General features: G+C 47.6%; 1 protein-coding gene across 1 annotated transcript in view; it reads left to right on the forward strand.

The window, feature by feature from the left end:
• The first annotated feature begins 1,554 nt into the window (after positions 1-1,554).
• The window catches only part of rtn4r (reticulon 4 receptor), a 44,832-nt gene continuing 23,886 nt past the window's right edge, over positions 1,555-22,500 (forward strand). The window contains exon 1 of the mRNA XM_079756988.1: positions 1,555-1,852. Coding sequence (XP_079613114.1) covers positions 1,831-1,852 — 22 coding nt within the window. The 5' untranslated portion in view covers positions 1,555-1,830. The remainder of the gene's footprint in view (positions 1,853-22,500) is intronic.

Genomic DNA, 22,500 nt, shown 5'->3' on the forward strand with positions numbered 1-22,500 from the left:
CTCTGCTGAGAGCAAACACACACGGGCCCTGGGCTCCGTGACACATTACGCCGGGGAGACCAATATTGGCGGTGGTTGTAAACCAGGGATTAACCCGCTGCTCTACATATCTGCCATTCAGTGGACTATAACCTGTCACCTGCGGTGGATAGCCAGCTAATCTATGGCCTGGTTCAGGGATTGGCTTCCATTCACCATCTGGAAGAGAAACCTCCCAGGTGTCAGTCTCAACACGTGATGAATAATAATACTTTCTTTTTGATGATGTCCTGTGTTATGTATGTTAACATCATGTGGTTGGAGTTCATTGCAATCCTGCTGTTTAATCCACCATCTATAACCTCTATTTGGTTTCAATCCGGGCTTGGTCCCGGGTACAAATCGCTACGTCAATAGTGAGGAAGGAAAGACAAGTAATCGATGAGAAGGTAGACGCTATCGGAAGCGGCTCTTCCAGTAGGGGGCGCATTGTACCTAAAGATAATGGCGTCTCGGTGCTCTGCGTGTCCTAAGGGGGTCCGGCGGTCCTGGCACTAATGCAAACAGCGCGGGGAATCGCTCTTTAGTCCAATCAGCTTTGGCAGTGAGCGTCGATGGCGCTTAATATTCGAGCGACTTCTGAAGAGAGCCAACGTTAACATATCAAGATGGAGCGCCACGCGTAATTGTCCGTGCGCGGTAATGATCGCTCTCCATGGCGCTGGACCGGGGCTCGCTTGGAGAAAAGGAAAAAAAAAGTAGGTTTGAGGGTCTAAATGGATGTTGTGAGTGTGATAAATACTCTCCTGATTAATTCATTCATTACCAGAAAACACGCTCTAAATAAACACCCTAAACGCGTGGTGGCAGGCAGATGGCACATGATAACATGAATGGTTAATGTGGATCATTCGGAGTTCCCCAAAGTAGCCCTGCAGAGCGAGAGGGGCGGCATGCAGAAGACATGACCCCGTCAACTGCGCGCCATGCTTCACCTGTATTCTGGACGGTTCCGCCCGCGGCTGAGTGCTTTACATGTCATATCCCCGCGGACCCCCCCCCCCCCCCCCCCCCCCCCCGCGCGCACCACAGACAATAAAACATTCATTAGCGTGCAGTCCCTGATACAGACCTATAAAACATTCAACATTCCCCCCCACCCCCCCGTGTGTGCGTGCGTGTGCGCGCGCGCCTGTGTGTGTGCGTGCGTGTTTGTCGGCGCGCACGCGTGTGTCTGAAACGCAGCCAGGCCGCCCCTCCAACCCACTGCCGCCCAGCCGCCGCCCCGCCCTCTGTTTCCGCCGCCCTACTCTCAATGCATACTGTAGGCGCGCAGCAGTGTGGCCAGCACCCGTGCGTCTCCACATAGCGCGCCTCGTCTATCCGGGAGTAAAGCTGGCGATCGATCAGGCTGGATATTGATGCGATGCCAACATGGATCCAACCCTCAATTTTCCTTCCTGCGCCTGATTCCGAGCCTCGTCTGCGCATCGTCACTTCTTTGAGCTGCTTTTACAGGGCTGTCGGCGCGTCCTGCTGGGGAGGCGTCCCGCGTCGAGTCCCGTAGTGCTCGTCTTACTTACGGATTGTACACTGCTGTAGTTTTGGTGTTTTCCCTCGGCCCGATGACTGAGGTCGGATCCGGCCGGAGACGACGCTCTCCACTCGGGGAGACCTTGGGCTGAAGTTTGGGGGCTGAGAGGAAGCCGAAGCTGTCCGCCTGACCTGCCCGGTCGTGGATGTGCAGCCGTCGATACATCGCGATAGATAGCGGATTTGTTATCTCACACCGCCACCACGGAGAGGGAATCGTTTTACTGGATTTACCCTGAGACTGGATTTCCCTTCATCATGAAGACTGCGGTTATTAATGGTGAGTGTGCACGAGGCGCAAGGATTCATAAAGTATAATTCTTAAAGTTGCATGTTATCGTCGGGATCGTCTATATGTCTGGGGATATTTTCCTACTCGGTGCTCAAGGTGTGTTTTTCTGGCTGCATCCCTAAAAAAAACAAAAAAAAACTTGCGTTGCCTTGAAGGATCGGGAGACGGAGAGATAGACGCCCTGATTTCAGTCAGCCTCCTCCTCCTCCTCCGACCGACAGACGGCATAACCGACACATGACACACGATTCAGGACGGAACTCATGCAAGACACACCGGTGAAGCGCAGAGGACTTTTGACGGCTTACATAATAAAAAAAAACCATCAAAGCCACCAGACTGCGGGGCTTCGCTCGTCTCCATGCCGGCTCTTCACCGGACACAACTTATTCGCCGCTAATTGAGCCATTAGCGATCGAACCCCGGTCTCTAAGGGTCTCTTCACGCGCGTTCTATTGTTTATCCTACATGTGATGCACGCGCAAACGACCGCCGTTTGTCTGCAGTGGTCAGAATGTGTTCTTCTGCAGCACGTGACGACCGGAAATCGCTATGCATTTGCGCTCTTGGGTAATAATGCGCTCGGACACTATGCTGTGGGTTTGTCTAATGACGCTGGAGCACCGCCACTCAACAGTCCCCCACCCCCCCCCTTCACCCTCCTCCCACCTACCCCCCTCCTCCCACCTACCCCCCTCCTCCCTCGATTGGTGTACGGTGCCTTGTTTTTTGACCTCATGGTCTCATGGCTCTGGGTGACAGCAAAGTGACTCCAGATTTCATCAACCTGATCACCGTAGTATTGGTGAGGCTGTTATTCTGCTGTTTTCGGCTGTCAGAGAGAGAGAGAGAGAGAGAGAGAGAGAGAGAGACACTGAGGACGGGCGACAATAGAAATGAATCACCTGCAGTATATGGTGGCTTATGCAGGTGGTGGAGAAGTGATGTGTGCCAACATGTTGTGTTTTGACATAATCAAGCTTGCCTCGGCATTGTTATGCTAATTCCCCCCCCCTCCCCTACCCTCCCCCTGGCCCCTCCCTCACTCCGCCTCGTATTCACATAATAAACAATCACATGGAGCAACCCCACACAGAAACACACACACAGCTCACCTAAACACACGCAACACACACTCAAGCATGCCAAGAATCACATGCGAACCCACACACACACACACACGCACACAAACACACACACACACACAAACACACCTAAACACACACAAGACATACTCAAACATGCCAACGCATGCACACACACACATATACATACACACACACCTAAACACACGCAACAAATACGCACACACACGCACAAAGGCACACGCATGCGTGGATGCTTACGCAACACGCGGCTGTGTGTGTGTGTGTGCTTGCGTGGCGCCGCCTGCGTGTGTCGTTCATTACTCGGCTCAAACCGGGGATTAGGCTGAGGAGGAAGCAGATTATGGCAGCAGAGAAACTCTTAGTGTTTTTTATTTCAGCATTTCACGACTTAATCAGAAAATAGGAGGAAAAGGGGAAAAAACGGGAGGAAATCAAAGCGGTGGATCTCGTTGGGCATTCCCTTTGATGTGTCAGGGCTGATGCAAACACCAGTGCTGCATCTCCACCCCCCCCCCCCCCCCCCCCCCCCCCCCCCCCCCGCCCCCCCTCGGCCTGGGGTCTCAGAGTCCAGCGGCAGGTTTTCATCACCTGGCTGCCGCTGCTTATTAACCACCGAGGACCCAGATCCAACCTCCTCCGTCCCCTCGCATCTGCTCCGAGGACACCCCCGCACAGGCCTGCCGGATCCTCTAGGATGAGGAGTAGGGTAGCAGTGTGTAGTCTGGAATAAGGGTTAGTGTTTTAGTGTGTAGTCTGGAATAAGGGTTAGTGTGTAGTCTAGAAAAGGGTTAGTATAGCAGTGTCTAGAATAAGGGTTAGTGTTTTAGTGTGTAGTCTGGAATAAGGGTTGGTTTGGTACTGTGTAGTCTAGAGTAAGGGTTAGTGTTGTAGTGTGTAGTAATCTAGAATAAGGGTTGGTGTTGTAGTGTGTAGTAATCTAGAATAAGGGTAAGTGTGTAGTCTAGAGTAAGGGTTAGTGTTGTAGTGTGTAGTAATCTAGAGTAAGGGTTAGTGTTGTAGCGTGTAGTCTAGAATAAAGGTTAGTTTGATGGTGTGTGTTCTAGAATAAGGGTTAGTGTGGTAGTGTGTTTTCTAGATTAATTGTTAGTGTGCAGTCTATAATAAGGGTTAGTTTAGCGGTGTGTAGTAGTCTAAAATAAGGGTTAGTTTAGCGGTGTGTAGTAGTCTATAATAAGGGTTAGTTTAGCGGTGTGTAGTAGTCTAAAATAAGGGTTAGTGTGAAGTCTAGAATAAGGGTTAAAGTGGCAGTGTGTTGTAGTCTAGAATAAGGGTTAGTGTGTAGTCTAGGATAAGGGTTAGTGTGTAGTCTAGAATAAGGCTTAAAGTGGCAGTGTGTTGTAGTCTAGAATAGGGTTAGTGTGTAGTCTAGGATAAGGGTTAGTGTGTAGTCTAGGATAAGGGTTAGCGTAGTAGGGTGTAGTAGTCTAGAATAAGGGGTAGTAGTTTGGTAGCCTAGAATATGTTTGAGTTTAGTAGTGTGTAGTCTGGAGTTAGGGTTTACGTTGTAACCTAGAATAAGGGTCAGTGTAGTAGTTTATAGTCTAGAAAAAGGGTTAGTGTGGTTGTGTGTTGTAGTCCAGAATAAGATTTAGTGTAGTAGTAGTAGTCTAGAAAAGGGTTAGTATAGAAGTGTTTGGAAGTTTAGAAAAAGGTTTAGTATAGTAGTTTGTAGCAGTCTAGAATAATGGTTAGTGGAACAGTCTAGAATTAGGAGTAAAGAATTAGTGGTAGTGTATAGTCTAGCATAAGGGTTAGGATAGTAATAGTGTAGAATAAGGGTTAATGTAGCAGCGTGTACTAGCCTAGAATGATGGTTAGTGTGGTAGAGTGTAGTGGTCTAGAATAAGGGTTAGTGTGTAGTCTAGGATAAGGGTTATTGTCACATTGTTTTGTAGTCTAAAATAAGGGTTAGTGGTTAGTCCCGAATTATGGTTAGTGTAGTAGTCTAGAAGAAGGGTTAAGGTAATAGAGTTTGTTAGCCTAGAATACGTTTCAGTGTAGTGTGTTTAGCCTGGATTAAGGGTTTCTGTGTTGTAATCTAGAATAAGGGTTAGTGTAGTAGTTTATAGTGTAGAATAAGGGTTAGTATAGTAATAGTCTTGAATACGGGTTAGTGTGTAGTCTAGAATAAGGGTTATGGTAGTAGTGTGTGGTCTAGAAGGGGGTCTAGGGTAGTAGTGTGTAGTCTAGAAGGGGGTCTAGGGTAGCAGAGTGAAGTAGTCTAGAGTAAGAGTTACGGTAGGATATTGATTACCGTGTGTGAAGTTTGGAAGGGGAGAGGCTTGAACTGACGGGTTTTCTGTGTGCATCGTGTGAGCATGTGATCTAAAAGCTCGCAGGCCATCATTCCCTGGTCCTCCATGTCCACTGGGAGAAGAGAATACGACCAAATGAACGGATTAAAGCTGGAACGGAAGGCTTTCCTCAGGAGCTGAACCGTCATGCAACACTGCCCTCTCTGGTGTCTTTTCTCCGATTAGATCAGTTACTGTTTTGAATTTGCGGTGCCAAAATACTTGATGCCAAAACAGTTGGCTGTCGCTGTCTTCCGCCCGTTTGTGTTTGATGCACAATGTGGACGAGGCAAAACAGTTGCTTCATGAGAGGGAATGGTCAATGGTCACTTCCTGTGTGAGGGAGGATCTTGGCTCATGGCATGGGATTGCATCGTCTCATCCTGGGTTGCAATTGGGTAATGCTGTGGTTTTGAGATTGTGTGTGCATGCTATATATATATATATATAAATATACAGCGAGAGAGAAAGTGTGTGCAGGTGTTTCTGTGTGTGTTGTCTGAGTATGCTTGCATGAATTTGTGTTAATGCCTGTTCAGTGTTTGTGAAGGTGTGTGGGTGTGTATTTGAGTGTTTGTGTGTGCAATTGTATGTATGTGTATGCATGTGTGTGTATATGCCTGTTTGTTTGTACGTGTGAGTGCGTGTGTGTGAGTGCGTGCGTGTAGCTGATGTGTGTTTATCAGTAAAAACACGGAGACAGCAAGGTGCAGAGAAACAGCAGCAAGGTACGGTTAGAAGATGAACACGTAAATAAAACATTACTATGAATTAATATTAATATTCACCCGGAACTCGTGTGAGAACTTTCAATACAACAAAATAAACGAAGCTGGCAAAAAAGAGAGTGTGAAAAAAGAGTGATCCGTGCCCTTGGCCTTGCGGAGGCTGTTAATATTCCCAGTATGCTCTGCTGCTTTGTGTGCATTCTCCCCCGCGTGGGACCACCAAATGAGCTTTTCTGACACGCCGGCGCGGCTCAAACTGGCGGACCAAGGTCAGCACGGGGGGGCGCACGGTGGGGCCGGGCGGCGCCACGCATCTGAGATTCAAACGCCGTCCGCGGTGGGCTGGGGCGAGGCCAGGAGGACGTGGAGCCGGAGACGAACCGGGCGGGGCGCCGGGATCTCCGGTCCTCAGGGGTCCCAGAATTAGTTTTCGTTTCCTAATGCGCGGCCCAGGCCCGGCGGGAGATGGGGAAGTTTAACGGCGTTGGACACGGCTGTTAGCCGGAGGAGTGGACTCCATTCCTCGCATTCTTTCCTTTGGTTCCGAGTTTCACTTTATTGATCTGATGGGACTTTCTGAATACTGGCAGAGGGTTGCAGAATGTGGCCATTTTCAAAGATATTCGTTCAGTACAGTTTCTTGTTTGTCTTTGTTCATATTTGTATTGACCAGAACACAGGCACAACAATGTCACAGATTTCAAAGCGATGTTCGCATTTTTGCTTTGATGAAGAACCGAACTCTGCCATGGAATGCCATGGTCAGTTTTCAGTGATTTTCCAGATGTTCTCATCTGATGTTGCAACATAAATCCATTGTGTGGTGGCAGCACTTTGCCTGGAATGTGTTTCCTCTCCCGACTCTGGAACTCTAGCTGAACAACCACCCAAATGTAACTGCAGAACAGAAGGGAATCAGATCCAATGGGTTGGGATTGGGACACGTTTGAATAGAATCCTATTATTTAAGAGAGCAGGGTGGATGGGATCGAGTTGCAGGCGGTTCTTTTATGCCAATGAGAGACGAAAAGAATACGATGTCGTCCAGACCACCGGTCATGTTTCCAGGTACTTATTTTTGGTTGGTCTGTTGTGCGCCCCTGAAATCCTCTTTGTTCAATGCGACAGGATTAGGCCGAATATACTGCTAATATATCTTGGTAAATCCAAGCCGAGGACAGCTTACTCTTTCATCTTTTTATCTGATCCATATTTTTAATTGACTCCCTCACACAAAAGAACCATACAGATCCGATTCAGTTTTTTTTAAATAATTATGTCTTAATGATGTGATAATGACTTGTAATCTGTGGAGTCAAACCGATAATGGCATCCATAAACCCAATCGTTTACATGTGGTCCACTGTGCAAATAGTGGTACTAAAGTTAAAATAAAGCTTGATATAAGCCATCATGGTAGAACAACTCTTTGATGAACATTAAGGCTAAAAGATGCTGAAATGCTTTTTATGGACGCCTACATTCTATAAAGTCATGCAGTCCCTTTGCCTTCAATTGCGTAGACGTTTGTGTACATGGCCACCTCCGTATTGATGTGACAACACATTTAAATTGCGGTTCGTATTTAGTTTCAGTGGGATGGTTAAATGGATGCCAACGCGTGGATGTCAGAGCGAGAGGCGGGCGATCCACGGGAAAATAAGCCGTGTTCTCTCTAATGAGCGGAAGAGTCGACCCTCAAATAAAACTATTTATACGCCTGGGTATAAATAAATGCCCCCCTCATAAGATAGCAGGGTACCATTCATGTATGTATGAAGACCCACACACACTCACATATACATGTGTGTGTGTGTGTGTGTGTGTGTGTATGTGTGTGACACACTGTGTCTCTCTCGCTCGCTCGCTCGCTCTCTCGCTCTCTCTCTCTCTCTCTCGCTCTTTTTCTCTCTCATACACACACACGCTTTCTCTCTCTCTCTCTCTCTCTTTCTCTCTCTCATACACACTCTCTCTCTCTCTCTCTCTCTCTCTCTCTCTCTCTCTCTCTCTCTCTCTCTCTCTCTCTCTCTCTCTCTCTCATATACACCCACACACACGAACGCCAGTGCATGATAGATGGAGATCTCCAGCAGGGTTCTCAGCTTGTCCGTAGCAATCAAAGAGACGGAGAAGCGAGCCTTAAATGTACAACATAAGAACCATGTGTATTTATGCAGAAGCCTATGGGTCATATGCAAACGAGGACCATGAATACATTATATAGTTCCTTAATCCTCCCCTATCAATATTAACATTAAGTGTTACAATATTTAGAAGGTCAGAAAGGAGTGGGAAACACGTGTGACCTGCTGCCGAGTAAGCATCCCTACTTACACACGCATGCACCCACACAGATGCACACACGCACACATACACACACACACGCACACACGCATGCACGCACACAGACACACACACACAAACACACACACACACACACACATACACACTGATACACACACACACACACGCACACACTCACACCACACACACACGCACAGATACACACACACACACAGATACAAACTCAGATACACACACATACACACACACACAGATACACACAAACCACACGCACTAACCACTCACACTATCTCTAACACATACATAAACACAAATTATGTTTGCTTTTTCATATGATGTCATATATGATGCTTTATAAATTGTCATTAGTTCGAAAGAAGTGAATGATAGAGATTTACATTTCCTTCTTGCTTCTCGATGAGATGTCAGCTCTGAGCGTGAATATGTCATTTTAAATTCTGGTGTTCGGAAATTGAAGGATTTATGTATGTCCTTAACAAAAATCATCCATGGATGTGTAATATGATTTCATAATCCTTCAGAAGCTCCTATTCACAGCAAATCAACCCCTAAGCCCATTGTGTATCGAATAAGGTTGTCTCCACATGGCTGTCCTTGTAAGGACATCCACTTCAGGATGTCCTCTAAAGGGCATCCTTATATGGAAGTCCTTATAAGACAGTTCTCAGTAGGATGTACTCATAGGACTGTCCTTTAAAGGGCATCCTTATATAGATGTCCTCATATGAATATCCTACTGAGACTGCCCATATATGGATGTCCTCAAACCGATATCTTACTGATACTGTCCTTATTTGGATGTCCTCATAAGACAGACCTTATATGAACGTCTTCATACGGATATCCTCATGAGACTGTCCATATCAGGATGTCCTCATAAGACTGTCCTCATATGGATGTCCTTATCAGGATGTCCTCATATGGATGTCCTTATCAGGATGTCCTCATATGGATGTCCTCATGAGACAGTCCTTAGACGGATGTCCTTATTAGGAGGTCGTCATAGGAAAGTCCTTATTTGGATATGCTCATAAGACAGTCCTTATATGGACGTCCTGATTAGAATACCCACATTAGGACTTCCTTATAAGAGCATCCCAACGTGGGCTGTCCTTACAAGGAGCGCTTGAGAAGGAAAGAAAAACAACATAAAATAGCTAAAGCGAAAGGTGCTCTCTGATCCCTGAGCACCAGGGCTGCGCTCACACTACCAGAGTCATGACGCGCGCTGACCAGCTGAGTTTGCATGGACACGAACGTCCCGGGGGGGGGGAGACTCCTCTCACGCGGCGCTAAGATGACAACGCCTTCGCCACTCTGAGGCATGCATGCAGCTGGTCATGCTACATGCTGTCCGTCTCACGCTTCCACCGGATCAGTAGCCTCTCGGAGGATCCTACTGTTTGTACTGTTCACCTACGGTCCTTGCTTGTTTATTGTATTTGTTCTTCTGGCGAGGTACCTTGAAACATGGTGGTTCAGGGATGTTCGTCCTTCCAAGGGTGGTCCAAACAGGTGCACCATGCCCCCTATTACCGTGGCAACGCTGATTATATCACAATGGCGTGCCTGAAGGATTGCCTACTAAATTGTTCATTAGACAGCACAGAAGCTGCTCTTAAATTAGACGTGGGACCTGAGTCTTTGTCAGCCTCATAACTCAGCGACTCCCTCCTCTCTCTCGCTGCCCGGCAGCCCGTCCGTCGCTGCGTTGCTCAGACGCAGGTCTGGTTGTTCAGGTATCGATAGGCAGCGGTGGTTACAATATCTGTGATGTCAAGTGGGATACAGAGAGTTTATTGTAAATCCCCTGCAGCGATCGAGTCCTGAGCATCCATCTTGAGCCTCTGACGGAAATGCTGGCTCGACATGGAAACATAATTGTACGAGCGACGTGGTACATTTGTTATTGCTATTTGTGTCATTGTTGTCGGTTTCACCTTCAATATTTGTAATTGTAGTTTGGGATAAGTGCTTTGCAAGGATTTTCTACAAGGATTGGCATTGTAATTATTCGGCCGATAAAATTGATACAACATATTTTATTGGTGTTATTACTGCTTCTATTGTAATGCAACAGTAAGTCAACTGAAGCCAGACGAGCTAACTGCAGCGGCTGGGTTTTGTTTACAAGACCGGGGCACGTTTAAGAGAATTAAATAACTGGATGTGGATATCGTTATTTCTTTGTTGTGACAAAATGGAGCAATCATTTCATTTGAATACCCCGGATGTTGTGATTGCTTCCCGAACTGTCGGAAGCCTTGGGAGGCATGTTGTTGTGTTGCCTCTCGAACCGAAGAGGTCACCTTCGCTCCCAGGTTTTATCGGTCCATTTGAATCTGTATTCAAAGCAAACTTCTGAAGGATTGCTTGTGAAGGTTTGTGACTTGCAGGAGTATCCTTGGGTGCGCGAGAAGGACAAGAGTGTCGTACGATTGCTTGAGGGATTGCAGATTGGGCAACGCTATTGTGTTGACTTCCATTTTATCTAGCGTGCCAGGGAACCAGAATTATTAGCATTTTATGAAGCATTCAGAAAAATCGGTGTAAAATGGTATGCTTTGGACGCTCTCCACCATTCTCCCTCAACCAGTTTGTGAATGCTACAGGCAAAGTGCCTGACACTGAGAGGCTAGACTAATGCCACGGTGTGTGTGGATGTAGGGAGCGTCTGAGCGAGGGTTGATTGGCTGATATTATGCCATCAGGGTGTGAAGAGACATTATAAGTCTAAAATCTGTAGCCCATCCGTTTGAAAATCTGCCTTTTCCTTTGTTTTAGTGACATCCCAAGTGGGTATTACATAATATCACCCCTTTCAGCATCTCAGGCACCTATAGTATTACGGCACGGTGTGTGGCACATTTCATAGGAAACAATGCTCATAATAGCGCTCATACTCAACGGTGGGTGGTTGATAAAAGAAAGATATCATGAGGTTGCCGTTGGCCACAGCGAACAGGCTCAGACCAGTTCATAGTGTCTGCATTGAAGCTGAAACAGGAGATCCCTGTTGTTGAGCATGGAGGACAACATCACGCAGAAGAGTTTGGTGGTTTGAAGAACTGGTTAATACTAAAGAGATATGATGAATACAATGCAATATTCATTCACAACTATTGGACTATGTATGCATATGTTACAGAGTTAGAGTAATTAACTACAAAGAGAACACACATGCACCTACAAACACAAACACACAAACATGCCCGCACCAATGACACACACACACACGAACGCATGCACGCACGCAAGCACATGCACGCCACCATACACACACACACACACTTTGTAATCAACATCTTATTATTACATATTGCACCTTTGATCAAACAGAGTAATTCATGCCAAGATAAAAGCCCCGGTGATTCGATGATGTGATTCGGGGTTGCGTCCTCGTCCCAATGGTTGAAGGCAGCAGTGCCTCTCCCAGAGAGCCATGTGGGCAGACTTCCACAGGTGAAATACGGGGAGACCTTCAAAGCAAATGACATTTCCGACTGTCACTCCAGAGCTCAGGGGAAATTGATCTGCCACAGATGTGGCAAGTTCAACTGGTGCTGAATAGCAATATCTGTGAGTTAGTGAACAGAATAGAGTTGAGGATATTCCGTCAGAGGAGGCCAACCTTGGTGCACACTGAGGGGCCTCGAGGAAAGTCATCTGCCTGGCGTTGGATCGCTCGCAGGGGGTGAGGAACCAAGTCCCATCGCAGGATGAGAAATACGCAGTATTGGTGTAGCGAGCAGCGTATGATGAATAGCAACAGGCTCAATGTAGCTTTGCTTGTTGTTTGATGCCCCATAGCCATGCGATAAAAATAAAGACCAGATTCAGTGTATTGGAAAGTCAAGACCTAAGGTTCATATTTAAGGCCGGGAATCCTGTTCCCCTCTCCCAGTTTTCTTTGGTTACCAAACCGAAACCGAAATTAAATTGGACAACTGCACTCCACTGACACTCTCCTGCTGTCCCTGTGGTGGACATATATACATATATATACACATATGAATATGCATATAAAGTCTCTTCCTCCTTCCAACTGTAGATGTTTGTAAGCAGTGGCTCTCTTTGAACGGAGGGTGATGAGTGGGTGGATGGATGGATATGTGAATAGATACTGTAAAATATAGTCAATATTATCTTTACATCTTTGGTTTTGTCAGAAGCAATTGTGTTTGCAAGACCGATACACTGGTGCTGCTTTAACCACATGTCGTAATCATGAAATATATTTAAAACAGTTTTACACAAGTAGGGTCCTGGGCGACTTTATTTGGATAAGTGGGCAGCCAATAGGAGGCCCCAGGGGAGGAGTTAAGGCCCCCAGGTCAGCTCTCCCGTCCCGCCCCCTAGCCCAACTCCTCACGCCTATCTTGTCTTCTGGAAACCCACCGAGGCGGTCAGAGCACATGCTGTCAGAACAGAAGCAAGATACCTCCTTTAAATCTACTCTGGTTTCATTTGAGTAGGGTGGGGGAGGAGGAGGCAAAGAGGAGCAGAGAGAGATACCAAGAGAGAGAGGGACTGAGAGAGACAGGCAGAGAGAGACATAGAGAGAGAGGGACAGAGAGAGAGACGGACTGAAATAGAGACAGACTCACAGAGAGAGAAAAGAAGAGAGAGAGGGAGAGAGAGAGAGAGAGAGAGGGGCAGAGAGAGGGACGGAGAGAGAGACAGACAGAGAGATACATAGAGAGAGAGGGCAGACAGAGAGAGAGGGAGAGACTGATGGAGAGAGAAATGAGAGAGAGAGCGAGAGCGAGAGGGGCAGAGATAGAGACTGACAGAGAGAGGAAATGAGAGAGAGAGAGTTAGAGAGAGAGGGGCAGAGAGAGAGAGAGGGACAGAGAGAGAGGGACAGACTGACAGAGACATAGAGAGAAAGAGAGAGCAAAGAGGCATAGTGACATAGAGACAGACCGACAGAGAGACACACAGAGAGACACAGAGTGACACAGACACTAATAATGGGAGAAGTGATCCGATTGGAGTGGAGTTGTGGTGCCCTGGTCCCATGTCGTCTCCGTGAGGCTCTCAGCTCGACTCAGTTCCCATAACCTGTAATCAGTAAGGGAGCTTGTGTTCACTCTCCCCTCGTGTTCCCAGCGAAGGCCTATCAACACAACAATTAACTCCAGCGAGGCACGATCAGCCAGCACTCCGCCTCCCAGCCATAAACACAATTACACCCAGGCTCCGAGACGTCTGCGTCACACATGATGGGATGGGAGGCCGCCCATCACGCCTCCACCCTGACTACTGCCACCACCATGCTTCCACTCCACTAGTACAACATCCACCACCACCACCACTCCTCCACCACCAGGACCACTGCGCCTCTACAGACACTACCACATCCTCTCCCAACACTGCATCCTCCACCACTACCACCACCACCGCCTCCACCACCACTACCACCTGACCACTACCACAACCACCACACCTCCACCAAAAGGCACGCACAAACACACACCACACAGACACACACAAACTCACACAAAGATGTCAATCTACTTATTTTTTTTGGCCTGCCAGGAAGCTCAACGTGTTTCATTAAAAGATTATATGAAATTAGTTTGTCTGCCTAGAATGCGAACACACTCTTGTAACATTTAAGGTGCCAGTGTGCCACACGCCTTCTGAAGCCTCATATGATTCAGCCAGATTGCATTCATGTCACACTAGATTCATTTTATTGACATTGTTTAGCAATTAGCCTAGTAACTTGGGAAGTGGGTGCCTGTTTTATGATCTTTGGCATGTTTGTGTGCGTTTGTGTGTGTGTGCATGCGTTGGGGGCCTGCCTGCGTGCGTGTGTTGTTCTGTAAGCTCTCTTTTTCCTTGTGGAAATTTCCAGGGTATTTCAATAAATCTTGCACTGGTTGGGCCATGGGTAAATGACAGGTTATGTTCTCCCGAGGAAGGCATTAGCATACCGGGTTCCATGCCTGGCAGTGAAGTGATTCCACCTTGCTTGAAAAGGCACCGCATGGATGGCCAACACAGAACACAACACATATGACACGCAAGCCATAGAAAGAGAGGGAGAGGGAGAGAGAGAGAGAGAGAGAGAGAGAGAGAGAGAGAGAGAGAGAGAGAGAGGGAGGATGAGATAGAGAGAGAGACAGAGAGAGAGAAGGGGGCAGAGAGAGATGGTCAAAGAGAGAGCGTGAGGGAGAGAGAGAGACGGAGGAGCAGGAGAGAGAAAACATCTTCCTCCACTTTCAACACAATACACTTAAACTTTAAACACACACACACTCAAACATGCACACACACACACATACAGACACCCACACACACAGGCACGCACACATGTGCTAACGCTTACGCAACCATGAACTCTGCCCGCTTTGATACACAGAGTGAGTCGCACAAACATATTTTCAGGAGGTGTTTGTAGTAAATATAACATTCCCATCTCCCACAGTCCACTCAGGATAGCATGGCCATCAAAAGACACGAATAACCCCCACATGTTTGAGGTCTCATGAGTCACTTCAAACTGAGCATATTCCAGCATCACCATAGGACTAGCATGCTGCGTAGCTAGCACAAGGAGTGCTTTACTGTGTAGCCATACCTCATCCCAGACACTGGACGGGATGTTAACTTAACAGTGAGGCTGTACAGCCATGAAATTGCATTAATGATGACAAGGACAGACCGCTAAAGCTATGACCGGAATATCCTACTTTGTGAATATTGGCAAGGGCACTCATCCATGTATGCACGTAGCGCTTGTGAAAATCAGCAAGGCAAGACCACAGCCATCTTGTGGTCGGTTAAGGGTGGAGTCTAGCTTAGCTCCCCTCTGTACCAAACCATTTAAACATAGTATTCATCTCGTACGTTCTTAAACTGTATTGAGTATTGGCCATAAGCCACAATTGAATCCATATGAAGCACCTTGGCATTTGGAGGACAAACGATGAACTGGGCGACGGCCATCTTGTGGTGAGCGGTGAACAGACCCCGGGGAATCCAGGGTAATGAACAACCATTACTCTGATTGCTACTAAATATTTCAGAGATGATTTTGTCCTGTATATGTCACCTTCGTCTATATATTACGTCTTTCATCCGTCTGCTTCTTGGCCCTCTTTGTGGGAGAGCATCGGATCTCAGCGGCTGGCTTGGGAAGGCATAAGGCTTCGGAGAAGAGGAGGAGGGAGAAGGAGTGAAACATGAGAGGAGGCCAGGGACTGGAGAAAGGATGTGGTTATGCTGAGATCACGACCATGTGCTCGATAGACTCTGAAGTCAATGTTTGGGAACCCAGCGCTGATCTCATGTATACCATCAGAGGAGTCGCGGTTCCAGCATTCCTTTATGTAATGGCGTCTCTGATGTTCAATACCATAATTATAAAACAGATTTCTGGCATTTCAGACATTTTTTATGTGGTTGCCAAATCATTATGTTATCCATTTTTTTTATAATAATCTCCAAATGGGCGTGGTTGTGTACCTTGGTTGCAAAATGATCCTTCGTCAATGGTTGCTCAGAGTAGCCTTTTCACTCACTGTACAGAAGGGTATCCTTCCTCCATGGTGACTATGACTAGCACTTTCACTCCACTGTATAGAAAGATCTACTTTACTTCATCCACAGTGACTAGGAGTAGCTCTTTCACTCACTGTACAGAAGGGTATCCTTCCTCCATGGTGACTAGGACTATCCCTTTCACTCCACTGTATATAAGGATCTACCTTTCCTCATCCACAGTGACTAGAAGTAGCCCTAGTCACCGCTGTACAGAAGGGTATCCTTCCTCCATGGTGACTAGGACTATCCCTTTCACTCCACTGTATATAAGGATCTACCTTTCCTCATCCACAGCGACTAGAAGTAGCCCTAGTCACCGCTGTACAGAAGGGTGTCCTTCCTCCATGGTGACTAGGACTAGCCCTTTCCCTCCACTGTACAAAGATCTCATTCCTCCATGGTGTCTAGGAGTAGCCCTTTCACTTCTATGTACCAATGGGTATCCTTCCTCCATGGTCACTAGGACTAGGCCTTTCCCTCCAATGTACAAGGATCTCCTTCCTCCATGGTGTTTAGTAGTACCCCTTCCCCTCCACTGTACAGAAGAGGCAGCTGCTGCCGTCTCATGTCCTCAGCTGGAATCCTTGCCTCCATTATCCCCCTGATATTGACACGGTTCACGCTCAAGCGGGCCATTGTCAAAACAACAGCATTTTAATTAAGCGCTTTTCATAACTCTTCAGCGAATGACTGCTCTCTCCACGTTGCCAAGAGATGCTCTCACTTTAATTGGAACGAGCCCACCGCCGAGCCAACTTTAATCCCCCTATCTGCCCCCACCTCCCACTCACGCCCCCCCCGACCCAGCCCCATGCCCCCACTCCCTTGTCCTTAAACTTCCCCCCCCCGCCCCCTCTCCCAGACCAGGTTTTAGCCTGAGATACATCACCACGACGCTGCCTTATCTGTTTTACGGCTGGATCAGGTTCGTTTACGACTAATTAAAGCCATTTAAAATGGCACGGGCTAATGCGCTTCCCCCTCAGATAGCGGAGACGCTGCGACAGCCCGGCGTATTTCAGCGGCGAGGTCAAGATGAGAGTAATTAACTGGCTATTAACGACCCAGCTGAGGACGGGCTCAGCTCACTGCCGGCCCGAGACGGGAGGTTAGCCCAAAGACGGCGGATACCGAGCGTGGCGGGTTTGAAACCCGACCGCCTTCCGCACTTTGAATTGAAAGCTCTCCTCATTAAAATAAGGATCATTTAAAATCATTAGGAATATTAGAAAGCCGAGCAGCCTTTGTTATCCGGGGGCCGCCGCTCTTATTGTGAAGGTAGATTTATAAAGGCACTCATAATTATGTTAAGCTAATCACCGTCGATTTTACAAAGGCCATTCATACATTCATACTACTTTCATAAAAGGAGTGTAATGCTAAGGGAGCCACAGCTGGAGGTCACTAACATACCTACCGAGGCACCTTTTGTTTTACCACAGTGGACTAAAAAGGGTAACACAAAACACAAAGGACATGAAACTAGCAGGCAATGGCTGTCATGAGACCACATTCAATAGCCGAGTAATGAGGTGTAAAGTCCTTTTTTTTTTAACAAGGAAATATCCTACAGTTTCAAATGAATTATAGAGCATTATAATTTCAAACAAAGACTGTGTTATCCCAATTGACTTCAAAGTGTAAGTAGACTCTTTTCAGGCAAGTAGACGTGACGGAATGCAAGTCCTCAGACTGTCTGAGGAGTCTTCAGACGGTCTGAAGTCTGAAGACAGTCAAAGAGTCTTCTGACAGTCTGAACTTAAGACTTGTTTGGCTCCTCTCACCCGACCGGTAGAGGTCACACAGAACGAACCCTTGAAAAGCAAACAATGTGATAATCCTTTTCTTAGACAATATTGCATGAACCCGAATAGGAACCATAATCAGCACCTTGGCATTAGAAGGTAAAAAAGTGAACATCTCAAACTATTCACAGAACAATTAGGTTCTGCATGTGTCCGCTATAAAAGACAATATTATGAAAGGAAATATACTATCTGCCGCCACTTAAACGGACCCCAAAGTGATGCGAATCCCTCTCAAATTGATTCCGCCCAAACAAGAGTCCGGCGGTTTCTTGATCAGAGGTCCAAGATGGCACCGATAACTCCAAGGTCACGGCCCGTTAATTCCACGGGAAAACGCCGGAGGATTGGCGGCCGCAGGAGCCAGATGCAGAGCAGCGGCAGCAGCATCGTGGCTCACGTGTTTTCACAGCTAAGCCGGAGCTGAGTGTGCAGGATCCGCTCGCTGCACAGGCGGTGGATGCAGGAAGAGGTGCATGGGAGAGGAGGGGGAAAGGAAAAAACAGGGACAGGGATTCTATTGCCAATTTGACTCCATCTTCAAAGAGATTAGCATAGTGCCTGTTTCCCTTTTATCTTTCTCTAATTTCAGGGATGCCAGCCAGAGTTAAAGTGCTGTGTGAATAAGTAAGGCTTATGAATATGACACACACAAAGAGGCTTAGAGGAGGAGCCACTGCCTGAGTTTTGATAGCTGAGGTGAAAATAGGAATCTTCATTTGCATAGCCGCAGGACTATTAGTATCTCTGTTACACACCAACAATGTGCCTTGGTTTGATGGTAATATAATTGGATCAATAATGTAAAAATAGTTGCAGGATTTGTATAATTGGCTCACTTCCACTGCAGAGCTGCAATTACTGTCTCACGCTGGGTGAAGATGTTAGATATTCGGGCTTCTTCAGGGCAATGAAACTGGGCTACAGGCGCCATTGTCATTAATTAACATTGGGAGCAGTTTAAAATTGGGCCATATCCATTTTGTTTTCATAATGTTGTGTGCTGATTAAATGTTATCCCATAAAGCAGGCGGTTGGCAGTCAGTGAGTAAAGAAAACAGCTCTTTCCCCGTTCAATGAATGGCTTTCAATGTGCATCAAGCGAATTAATGGAATTCAATGTGTACAGAGTGGAGAGAGCTGGTGAATTCATCTCACTCCCAGGTGTGCAGGACTTTTCATTGTTTGGCAGAATTTAATGCATGCCGACACAAGCACCACTTATTGACTTGTTTTCCATGTCAGCAACAAAATAGTAGCGTGCAGCTGCTTCTTTTGTCTGTTCAGTGTGCCCGAATAACAAGGTTTGAGCTGTGCCTTCCCAAAATGTGGAGTTTGGTGAGGTGAGAGATTAGAGAGAGCGGTCTACTAATCACCACTGGTCCGGCTGTTTCAAAAATGCAGGCCTGGAAGATTCAGAGGGAAAAAGAGAAAGTGTGCAAAATAGAAATTCTCGTCGGGTTGGGCTGCGAGCACATTCGACAAAACCTCCCCTCCCGCCGGCAGACTGCAGTACGAAGTTCAACCTCCATCTCCACCGCCTGCCCCCCACTGCTACATGCATAGTTTAATGACTTTCCATGAAACTTTATCTGCCAGCTGCGTTTTTAACTTAAAACTTGTGCTACATATCAACTAGCTCCCTGTGGAAGGTACATCGTAGGCTCTCTTCTGCAGTGCCAGTCAGCAGTATACGCCGGAGAACTTGGTGTCACCTCCGCCAACTCCATGGCTTCCTCAGAGAGGAACTCCTTTGTCTTTTGCTTCCTTCACATTGCTGTCACCAACATGAAGTGATTAATATGAAGTGGAGAGTACAGGCCTGTGAACGGTGATGTAGAGAGGACAGTTAAATCAGACTGGGAGGGAGGAAACGCAGGAAATAATCGGAGGAGATGAGGGAGGGAACGAAATAGAGAGCGATAAGGACGGGGAGTCGCGAATACTGGTGCATTGGTTTTGTTTTACGTTCACAATAAGCTTTTCTTCAACCTGTTTAATAGATCAAACTGTACTTTCTCTCCTCACAACGATGACTCCTCCATACCTACCTGTTCACTGCCCCTTTAGCATAACCCTCCCTGTTCCTCGGAGAGTCTCACAACTGTCATTAAGTCGTTTCATTCCCTTGTGGCGACGACTGTGCTGCACAGAGCGATTAACATACAGCCATCTGAACTGTGAGCTACGGCCTGTATATACTTACTGGGTTCATCGACTCAGAGATGAGTAGGTGGAAAGAGGACTCGAGGACTTGAAACACTGTGTGCAAAGAAGATAACATCCCATGATCCAAAACCACCCGATCGGCTGTAAACCCACATGATCGCTGTCTCTTGAAAACAAATTCAACCATGATAATGGGATAACAGAGAGAGTTCCTTTTACAGGAAACAAAGCGTGTTCGGGTGTTTACAGGGACCCTTCTGTTGTAAGTGCAGCCTCCAGCCACCACAGCCTCCAGCCACCACAGCCTCCACCACCACTCCACTGTGCAAAGCGGTCTTGCCAGGTTCATGATGATGATGATGTCTGCTAATTGGCCAACACTGACTACACCACATTAATGGACGACACCTGAGCCCAGTTTTAAAGACGGGGAACCAGTCCCTGATGAAGAGGGCGGCAGCCAAAACCACTTTGCGGAGCATCTGCCCATGAAAACCAAAACAAAACACAAAAAAATGCAACATGATTAAAATCAACAGTACATATTCTAACACTGTCTATGTAGAAACTATAGATTTGGTGACGAATGCATCTTTTTTCACTAGTCTGCTAAGGATCTGGAGTGAATGGGACGTAGGATGGCGTCTCATGTCAAGGGTGCCAACACACAGCAGCTGTGCTTAGCATGGCTCTGATAAGGCAGAAGTCTGACTTTGCCTTGTAATACTGTGTGACCACCAGCCAGTTTTGCTGGGGCCCGTACAACCCGGAGACCGAACAGTCCTGGGATGGGAGGGCTGGGAGTCTAAGCAGGCATGGAATGAATTGTTTTTTTAAAAGGTCCTTCACTTTGATTCAAGCTGGAAAAAAAAACGAACCCACATTATTTTCACATTGGCTATTTATTCTCCTGCGTCCTATCAGCCAAAAAAAAAAAATCAATTTCCGGGAAACCAATTCATCTCCTGTGAAAACACCAGGTGGTGGTCCGGCATGGGTCTGGCGAGGAGACCACAGGGTTTCCATTCCAGCTTCAATCAGCAGCCTACTGCAAAGCCCAACTGGTCTCAGTGCCCAGGGTTAATGTACCTCCTTCCCCCCTGACCTCCTGAGCTCCCCCCAAACACGGTAGGTGGGAGAAGGTCTCCAGTGGTCTACTCAGCTGTATAAGCGTTGTCTGCACCTCCCATTTAGTTTGACACCGTTCAGGTTCACCTCCTCCCAGTGTGCCCTCCATTCCCAGTCTTTCCTGCCCAGTCTGTCCTCCTCTCCCAGTCTGTCCTCCCCAGTCTGTCCTCCTCTCCCAGGCTTTCCTCCCCAGTCTGTCCTGCTCTCCCAGTCTGTCCTGCTCTCCCAGTCTGTCCTCCTCTCCCAGGCTTTTCTCCCCAGTCTGTCCTCCTCTACCAGTCTGTCCTCCTCTCCATGTCTGTCCTCCCCAGTCTGTCCTCCTCTCCCAGGCTTTCCTCCCCAGTCTGTCCTGCTCTCCCAGTCTGTCTTCCTCTCCCAGGCTTTCCTCCCCAGTCTGTCCTGCTCTCCCAGTCTGTCCTCCTCTCCCAGGCTTTCCTCCCCAGTCTGTCCTGCTCTCCCAGTCTGTCCTCCTCTCCCAGGCTTTTCTCCCCACTTTGTCCTCCTCTCCCAGTCTGTCCTCCTCTCCCAGGCTTTCCTCCCCAGTCTGTCCTGCTCTCCCAGTCTGTCCTCCTCTCCCAGGCTTTTCTCCCCACTTTGTCCTCCTCTCCCAGTCTGTCCTCCTCTCCCAGTCTATCCTGCTCCCCCAGTAAGCAGGCTCTGCATTAATCGGGTAGGGGGGACATGGCTACTCTCCTGCCCAGTTCACCTCGTGGGAAAGCAGTTCAAAGCACACAGTGAGAAGGAAATCAACCCCGACAGAGTCCCCGGCTGGGAGATCGTTCTCACTGAAGTTCCCTGGGACCGATCTTCCTCTGGAACAGAAGAGGTGTATAAAATACTGGAGCCCCGGGCTCAGCAGGGAATTCTGTGTACGTGTAAATGTGTAAAATAAGCTACTTATTTTGTCTCTCCTGCATTACGTTCTCCTTAGGTCTCCTTACACCTTTCTTGCTCCTATTAGACACTAGGGATGGCTCTTGCGGACAACTATCCGACCAAGAGGGACTGTGACGCAGGTGGATATAAGCAGGAGAGACTTTTGCTAAAAATATAAACCACAAATATGATAGCAAGTTCAAAATACAAGCGGATTTCCTGCTTTTGTTCATTCATCCCTGCTTTGTGTGATGATGCAGGGAAAAAAAACACGGGGAAATGTAATCCGCAAAGCCTCTGCTCCCTCCCAATTATATGATGGCTTTGGGTTCCTCCCTTAAGCTCTGCTGGCTAAACCGCGCTGGAGTCGCTGTAATAGGCCACCTCATCTGCCAGGGGAGGTTCCCGCTTGTTAAAGTGCACAGGACTTGATCCGGGTCAGAGCGGTACGGTCGGACAGACATGCAGTCGTGACCTTCTGTTTTCGCCCCGGCACCGGTCGATCGGTTCTCTCTGTGTGCTCCAGAACAAGCGGTCCCTCAGTGGTGGAAACACACCAACCTACCGAGTTAAAGTCAAGGCTGCCCGCCGATCGAACGCGTCGGCGGTGACGCGCTCGGTGTG

Source organism: Pollachius pollachius (genome assembly GCF_949987615.1).
Source record: "Pollachius pollachius genome assembly, chromosome: 1".
NCBI classification, from domain to species: domain Eukaryota; kingdom Metazoa; phylum Chordata; class Actinopteri; order Gadiformes; family Gadidae; genus Pollachius; species Pollachius pollachius.